An 8,786-nucleotide genomic window follows, 5' to 3' on the forward strand; every position below is an offset into this window, starting at 1 on the left:
TAGATTGTAAGGGAAACAAAGGTAATAAATCGAAGCTCTCTCTGAAATTGCGATCAGATATTGATCTTGGAGAGAGCTGATCTTCCTTCTTTACCTTTCCCCTTTTTCTCTGGTTCGCTCTCTTTGCCCTCCATCGCTCGAGAGCTTCATTCATAGGGTTCAATTTTCCCCCATTTTTCTATATCATTATCGCCATCGAAACCCCATCAAACCTTTTCAATCAAGCCCTCTTTTCGTGATCGGCGGGTTTCTTTGACCTTTTAATCCGATGATCGCGCCCCACTTGCTCGATTTCTGATTCAGTCTTGATTTTGTGTTCTTGTTGTAGCTAGAACTACTGTAGATTGGATTTTCTTATCTGGGTTCTTGCCATGCCGTGATTTTTCTTCATCTGAGGTTCTCCACGGAGTCTCGTTTACGGAGAAGGTAATTAAGCTCGTTTTCTTGTTTTTATTGATCATTTCTTGTAGCTTTGAACTTCTTGATCTTTATCCTGCTTCTATTACGCGGAAATTTGTGTTCCTTCTTTATGTCATGGTTGAAATTTCGTCTGTTGTTGTTGTTTTGATTGTCTTGAATGTTATGCGATTAGGGTTAGGCCATTCACCCGAATGGAAGGGTCTGGTATCGACCCTGACTCTCATAGAGCTGCTTCCACCAGTGGTAGTTCAAGAAGGTTTGGATTGTTATCTGCCTCGAATATTATTCAGGCTCCACTTTCTGCTCTATTAGAGTATTCGGGTCTTCTTCGTGGCCGCCCAAGTCATCAAGAACCTGAGGCGTTGATAAGTGCACGACTGCCTTCGGCTTTTCGAGGCCATCTTCGCAGCCAGATTGACGAATCTTCGGGTGCCAGTAATGATGGAGAGGTTTTGATTAGGATAATTGGGGATGGGGAACCAGAACATGGGAGAGATGGTGCTGGACTAGTAGTTGGGCAAGCGAGGGAAGTCAATGGTCGGAATGCAGTGTCTTCGCAATCTGTGACCTTGGCGTCGGAGCTTAGCCAGGGAGATTCTGCTACTGAACGTGGTGCTCGAGAGGGCATTCCTCAATCGAGAAATGCAGGCGCTGATGGGGATGCCTCGGAGGCAGCTGGGGGAAATAGCAGGGATTCTTCTTATCAAAGGTACGATATTCAACAGGCTGCTCGGGGGATTGAGCAGATTCTCCCATTTAGTTTTCTTCTACTGGTGGTCTTCATTCGACAGCATTTGCAAGGTATTTAAGACGGCTCTCATTGTTTTAATATTACATGTTTCCATGTATATTTCTCTGCAATCTTTCTCCTTCTGGTGTTGATATTTGCATCCTGAACTTACTTACAGGCTTCTTTGTGACAATATGGATTGCTGCTTTCATGTACAAGTCAAACGATATTTTGCGAAAACAAACAGCGTTAAAGGTGTGTTATGGTATATTTTAATGTTCGAATGACTTGACAACCAAACGTGATAGAGTTAGGTGGTTGTCCTGTGAGAATAGTTGATCTTAGGAGATTACAAGAAGGTCCGCTAGTTGATTAAGTCACCTATAGGGAATATATAGGCCTACTTCAAGAGCCCACCGCAATTGTTGCTTGTCTGCACGTCACTGATAAGTTAACCTTTACTATTAGACATCGTGAAGAGTCACGAGAGTCAAAGCCCAAGACATCCTCAAATCTCACCCCCTTCCCACTTCCGCTACCTTAAACAGAAAAACTTTAATGAACCTGATCTTCCCTTTATATCGAATGATCGAACATGCATCTTGAGCTGTCTTTTATATTTGAGAAATGTGGGCATCTAGAGCTACAAAACTATTTTACTTTTGATGTGATATCTGTTGCCTTGTCAATTGAAATGGTGAGATTCGAAATCTTCCCTTTTTGGCCATTAAGAACGATAGAATAGTTGACATTACATATTTTACATGATGGTTGAATTTCTTTTAGCATCTGCACCCAGAACTTCCCGGTCGTCACGCTCGTTTGCCTTCTTAAGATTGATAGAACCAGGCTGGCCAGTTCATTGAGCAGGCTCTCTTATAGTTAGTCGTTCAATGCTTCCAGTTAGGGTCGGGCGTAAATTTTGCCTCCTGAAATAAATTCCATCTGGTTATCAGAAATTGCATCCAAATCACGCTCCCTGTTCGTTTGGCTAAAACCTAATCACTTTATATATGACAGTGATCGAACTTGTTAGACGTTTTCTTTTTTGTTTAATGCAGTTTTCTAATCGTAAACTTAATTAATTGGTTCCTGCAGGGGGAGAGAAAAATCTCTGTGTTGGTTGGCATATCTCTTGTATTCACCATTCATGTCATTGGTGTGTACTGGTGGTATCAAAATGATGGCCTTTTATATCCGCTGATCATGCTTCCTCCTCGAGCAATACCTCCTTTTTGGCATGCTATTTTCATCATCATGGTGAACGGTAACCTTCTGTTGAAGTTATTACTGAGTGTTACCGTATGTTCGCTGATCATGATCTATAAGCGTTACCGTAGCAAAGAAGTTGTTTACTATGCTAAGCTGCCTAGTCGCATAATTTTCTGCAATTCATTTATTTTCTTAAATTTCTTCTGAGTGATCATTAAGTTCTTCATTTTGCTTCATTTTTTAAAAGTTTTTATAAGAGACTTAAACCACTTCGTTCGAGAAACAAAGAACAAAAGGCGTCTCCTCCCCTAAATGGATGATCAAAGTGGAATGATTACAAAAAGACTTGTGTTGGCTGCACCAATTGAAAGCCATATACTGTGAGATCACCAAAGTAACCAAAAGAATTGAACTTATCCTTAAAATTTTATTGTTCCTTTCCTTCCAAAACGACCAAGATAGCCTTTGCCACGTTGAACCACAACACCTTAGCCATTTAGAGATCAAAAAACCAATCTTCAAGAAGCTTAGGCGTGCACCATCGAATACCAAACTGATTTCCAAATAAATCTCGAACTTTACTTCTGGAACTACAATGAGGAGTAGATGAGATAAAGATCCTCCAAATTTTCTTTTCACAACCATCCTCGAAAGCGTATCTTTTTCGTCCACTCCCATGCCTCCCAAAAGAACGAGGAACCTTAACTTTGCCCCACCTAACTAAATGACTGCCTTTTATTGCATCTGCTTCCTTCCAAAGAAAGTTTGGAGTGATCATTAAATTCTTAACCGACGTTAATATACCCGTAGGATTTGGAGTTCAGGGTTCTTAAGGGTTGGCTTTTGAAAGATAAAGGAAATAATCTTCAATGTTTATAGGATTAACACGTGTTTCCTTCGGTATGTTGATGATGGTTGTTAGAAGCTCTTAATGGTTGGCTTTTGAAAGGTAAAGTAATGAGTGTTCATTGAATTAAAAACTGATTTATATGTTGAGCAGGGCTTTTCTCTGCAATTATTCCTTACAATTTACAAAAGTAAATGGTAAATGTTGTAACTGGTTTGGTGAATTGTATGCTTTTGTGTTGGTTTCTCAGACACTTTGGTCCGCCAAGCAGTGATGGTGGTGAAGTGCATTCTATTGATGTATTACAAGAACAGCAGAGGCCGCAATTATCGTAAACAGGTGAGGTAATATAGAAGTTGACTCTTGTTTATTCATTAAGCTCCTTTTTGAATCAGTAACAAATATTCATGTAGAAAGTGAATGAAGTGGTAGCTTTAGTTTGTCGGTCTGTGAGAACGCACTATTAACATTCACGCTATCTCCAGGGTCAAATGCTAACTTTAGTCGAATATTTGCTACTACTGTACCGTGCGTTATTGCCCGCTCCTGTCTGGTATCGCTTCTTTTTGAACAAAGAGTATGGGAGTCTATTTTCTTCGCTATTGACGGGACTGTACTTAACTTTCAAACTCACATCTGTTGTTGAAAAGGTACGTTTTCTGTTTCTTCACTATTGATGGTCTCTCTTATCTGTTATCATCTCCCTTCCCTGTCTCATCTCTCTTTTCTATGCGGATTTAGGTGCAATCCTTCTTTGCTGCTTTGAAAGCACTGTCACGTAAAGAGGTGCATTATGGGGCATATGCGACGTCCGAGCAGGTATATTGGATCTCATTTGTCCATGCCTTTCTCCAATTAATCGAACTTTCTTGCTGTTGGATGCCATGTACGTTTCATTTTAATGCATCGTTGGAAATTAGTGTCTCACCCAATTGAACTGTACTCAAGTTGGTATCGTCTCTTCTATTTGGGGGGCTATATTTGTAATGTTTTTGGCCTCGTTTCTCTCGGTAATCTGTAGGGCTTCCTTCATTTGAAACTTTTTAATGCAATAGGAACGGAGAGAGCGGAATATCGTTGAGATTATAGTTGTTATTTGGGTAATGCAGGTGAATGCAGCTGGTGATTTGTGTGCTATTTGCCAAGAGAAGATGCACGCTCCTATCCTACTCCGATGTAAACACATATTTTGTGAAGATTGTGTATCAGAGTGGTAAGTTTATTGCATGAAATTCTCCCATATCTGTGTTCTACATCATATTAAACTATTGAACGTTTCGAAGAGGTTATGATTTCGATTTATGGTTGAAGCATACTTGAGTCTTTGCTGGAATAGTTTTAATATTAGTGTTCGAGTGTTTAATAGTCACATGTTATTGTTGATCGAAGTACGACGTAGCGGATGAGAGACTTTAGATCTTGTTAGGACTTGATAACAAAGGCAATATGGGATAGAGATAGTTCCTAAGGAGATCCCGAACGAAACTTGCATTTCTTATTGTTTATCTTTCGCTACGACTTTTGGGTCTTGTTATCTAGTACCTAAGGAGATTTCAAACGAAACTCACATGTGAGATCCCACATTGGTTGGAGAGGGGAACGAAGCGAAGCGTTCTTTATAAGAATGTGGAAACCTCTCCCTAGCAGATGTGTTTTATAACCTTGAGGGAAAGCCCGAAAGGGAAAATCAAAGGAGAACAATATCTGCTAGTGGCGGACTTGGGCTTGGGCTTGGGCGGTTACATCACACTTCTTATATTTTATCTTTCATTATGACTTTTGAGTCTCGGTATCTAGTTCCTAAGGAGATCTCGAATGAAACTCACATTTCTTGTCATGCTTATATTAACTAGAACGTCGAAACAAAAAGGGCCTAAGAAAGGAGAAATGTGTTGTGTAACTTGGTTTAGTGTTGTTAATATATTGTTCATTTCGATACCAATATTGGACTGGATGGTGCTACGTGCAGGTTCGAGCGGGAACGAACGTGTCCATTGTGTAGGGCTTTGGTTAAACCTGCAGATCTGAGGTCATTTGGTGATGGATCAACCAGTCTGTTTTTCCAGGTTTTCTAAGCCATTTATTACTTCCAGCAGCCCCATGAGAGGCTTTGTGGTTCATCACATATTTACCTACACAAAATGTACATCTAACTAATGGCCTGTGTAGTTAGATGTACATTTTGTGTAGCAAAGACTGCGCTCACAAGAAGAATGTGCTCGGGAACGCCGATTCGGTATCGGAATGTATACGTAATAGTGTCCCTTTTGTGTTACGGAGGAGGACGGGTTTAACCACATATGCAAAATTAATGAATTGCTGAGTCTGGAGTGTAAATTTAGTACCAAAGTCAGTTGTTGTGTTGATTTATAAATTAGTCCAAATGCATAAAATGAGAAATTGTTACATATAATGCCCAGTTTGATTATTGATTTGTCTTTAAATTAAATTAAATTAATTAAAATTGTACAATTATATAATTTCTTTATAATTTATTAATTTATCATTTAAAACTTTCATAATTAAAACTCTAAAATAATCAAATAGATAAATGTAATTTTCAGCTTAATGTAATAATTTGAAATTTCAATTGATTTAATAATTTCAAGAGGTATAAATTGATTTTTCCCTCAATTTTATTCCATCCATATTTAATTAACATTTATATTTCCATTAAGAACGAAGAATACAATTTAATGTAGATATCTCTTCATTATATATATATATATATTATATAATAAACATTATTATTACTCTTCCTCTGATAAATCTACCCCTTTCCCACTTCCCGCTTACGTATATGGGATATTTTAAGGATCTTACTCCCATCGGGATAAATCTATCCCCCTTCCCGCTATGAGATATTTTAAGGATCTTACTCCCATCAGGATAAATCTACTCTCCTCCCCTCCCGCTATATGAGATATTTTAAGGATCTTACTCCCATCAGGAGAAATCTACCCTCCTTCCCCTATACCCCCTTCTCCCGTCTCGGGAGAAATCTACCCCTTCCTCTCGTATATGGGATATTTTAAGGATCTTACTCCCGTCAGGATAAATCTACCCCCCTTCCCCTGTACCCCCTTCTCCTGTTCCCGCCTACATATATGAGATATTTTAAGGATCTTACTTACTCCCGACAGGATAAATTTACCCTCCTTCCCTTGTACCCCTTCTCCCGTCGTCGGAAAAAGTTTCCGCCTACGTACCTACGTATATGGGATATTTTGAGGAGTAAACATCTTTCTTAGTTACGAATCCGAGGAAAGAATAAGCTAATTTCACTGTATTTATTTCTGATGAGGAATGGGCCTATGACAAGAGTTTTTTTTTTTTTTTTTTTGGGACAATAGGTCTGAAATATATATATATATAGTTTTTGTTAAATACTCCATAGAAATCTCTCCATTATGCAATTACCCATCAAAAGATATGATAAGAACAAATCAAAATATTGATGAACATGTAATTCCATGCTCAAGAAAAAAGAATGAATTGATAGTGCATTATTTTGCAACATTTATCACCTGGCATTGGCATATACTCTACAATTCTCACTTTTGTTAATTTCAGTAGCAAAAAAATGGTCAATAAATGGGGAAAAAAAAAACAAGAATCAAACCACCACATCAAACTCTGCCTTCTTGCTTGCCCCCACCTGCAATTCTTGTATGATTTCTTCAACAAAAAAGAATAAACATAACCTTTTTTTTTTTTTGCTTTTCACAGATTATTAGCTGAAAGAACAGTAAGCAAACTCCTTAGGAAGAAGTACTTGAAGGCAATGGGGAGTTTTCTGTACCTTCTTCTTCCTCAGAAACTGTAGTGGGAGATGGGTCTCCCTCACTGTCTTCTTTATCATCGTCATCGTCGTCGTCGTCCTTCCCTTCTTTTGGATGAACACGAGGAACAGGAAGATCTTCCATGGCTGCTGCTGAAGGTGAGGTTGGAGAAGTTGAGGAATGTGGGGAACCATAATTAAAAAGCATTCTGGTGATCTCTGGAGAGGTGGATCTTGGATAATATTCTGTCACTTCTTCCATTCCTTCGTCTAGGTAAACCACATCCTGCATTGTCAGTTGGTGGTACTCCACAATTTCCCTTAGGAATCGGTTCTCGCGTGCATATATCGAATTCTCATGCGCCAAACGAGCCTTCTCAGCCAAAAGAGTCTCAAGTTGAAGCCGAATCTGGATTTAGAAACAGTTCAAAAATCTTTTCATGATCCAAATGAACATTAGAACATACAAACCATGATTTTGAATTGATGTTCTAGTCTTAAAGATCTGGCAAGAACTGAGAGAGGAAAGTAAATACATACCAAGTCATCATCTGCACGATTGTCTCCCTTCTCTCGATTTTCCCTGAGAATTTTGTTTTCTTCCTCTAATTGTGCACATCTTTCTTTAGCAAAAGCCAGTTCTGCTTTAATGGTTTTCAGCTCCCGGAGTAATAGTTTGGCTTTGGCAGCTGTAGCCATCGCCACCTACATTCCACAGGTACTTTTGACATTGTTATGCCATTGATGCACTCATCACCAAAGGTATTTTTTACTGAAGTTCGAGCAAGTACGAGTAAAATTAACCATCTAAATTCAATTGATGAAATTCACATTGGAAATCTCAAGCTTAGGAAACAGTTTCAACTTACTTTGTCAGATTAAACTTAGCTAAGACGATGAATCCAACTCCAATCATTTTGACTTTAATTTGAGAAAGAGAAAAATTCATTGAGTTGCATTACGATACATAATTACAAAGTTGGCACCTTACGTCTCGAGATGCCTTCAGTTGAGTTTCATGATGTGCTTGCATCCGTGGTTCTGGAGACAGTAGATTTGGTTGCTGCCATGGATTATTCACAGTAGGAAATAATCCTTCAGATTTGTTGCCCTTTCTCCTAATCTGCAGTTTGCGAGTTTCATGAATGATGTCTGTAGTCTTAGCTCCCACAATTGGGCGACCTTCCTGCAAACCAAGACGAGGTGTTGAAAATGGTATGACCAAATCTAATTTAGAATATCCGTTCACTAAGAACCCATACCAAAGATATTCTTGAATGAAGTTGGTTGGGAATCACGAACCTACATAATGGTATGATATTGTCCACTTTGAGCATAAGCTCTATTAGTTTTCTCAAAATGCCTCGTACCAATGAAAATAGTGTTCCTTACTTATAAACCTATGACCTTCCCTCTTAATTAGCCAACGTGGGACTACTCCTTTCATAAAGAGTTTCCAACTTTTAAATCAGACTCGATTATGCAGTCAAGTTTTTGGATTTTGTAACATTTATTTATCATAGTATATTAGAGTAGGAGGCCTTGAATTTTTAAAATTCCTAAGTGTGAGGTGATAATTTTCATGAAAATATATGATCGAGAGAGATGTTCTCTAGATATTCCAATGTATTTTACCATCTTGCAAATTGAAATCAGGCAGAGATACTATTAATCTATATTTTCAAGTACAAAAAGGTCGATTAATCTGAGAAATGGACAGCTAATTAGTAAGCTAACTTGGAGACAAGAAAAAAACAAGATATGAAAATACAATAAAACCAAGTTCTGTTCTTACC

General features: G+C 38.4%; 2 protein-coding genes across 2 annotated transcripts in view; one reads left to right on the plus strand and one right to left on the minus strand.

Moving 5' to 3' along the window:
* On the plus strand, positions 1–5,637 carry LOC111453584 (RING finger and transmembrane domain-containing protein 2-like). The gene is made up of 9 exons (XM_023094723.1): positions 1–426; positions 593–1,221; positions 1,329–1,405; positions 2,249–2,417; positions 3,460–3,548; positions 3,695–3,859; positions 3,951–4,028; positions 4,319–4,422; positions 5,179–5,637. The coding sequence occupies exons 2-9, from the start codon at positions 612–614 to the stop codon at positions 5,282–5,284; spliced, it is 1,398 nt and encodes a 465-aa protein (XP_022950491.1). The 5' UTR covers positions 1–426; positions 593–611; the 3' UTR covers positions 5,285–5,637.
* Positions 5,638–6,914: 1,277 nt separating this feature from the next.
* Positions 6,915–8,786, minus strand: part of LOC111453596 — a 3,370-nt gene continuing 1,498 nt past the window's right edge. The window contains exons 3-6 of the mRNA XM_023094737.1: position 8,786; positions 7,982–8,176; positions 7,531–7,695; positions 6,915–7,399 (exon numbers count right to left, since the gene is read on the minus strand). The exon at position 8,786 is cut by the window's right edge and continues 122 nt beyond it. Coding sequence (XP_022950505.1) covers positions 6,971–7,399; positions 7,531–7,695; positions 7,982–8,176; position 8,786 — 790 coding nt within the window. The 3' untranslated portion in view covers positions 6,915–6,970. The remainder of the gene's footprint in view (positions 7,400–7,530; positions 7,696–7,981; positions 8,177–8,785) is intronic.

This window comes from Cucurbita moschata, unplaced genomic scaffold (genome assembly GCF_002738365.1).
Source record: "Cucurbita moschata cultivar Rifu unplaced genomic scaffold, Cmos_1.0 Cmo_Scf00015, whole genome shotgun sequence".
Classification (NCBI taxonomy): Eukaryota; Viridiplantae; Streptophyta; class Magnoliopsida; order Cucurbitales; family Cucurbitaceae; genus Cucurbita; species Cucurbita moschata.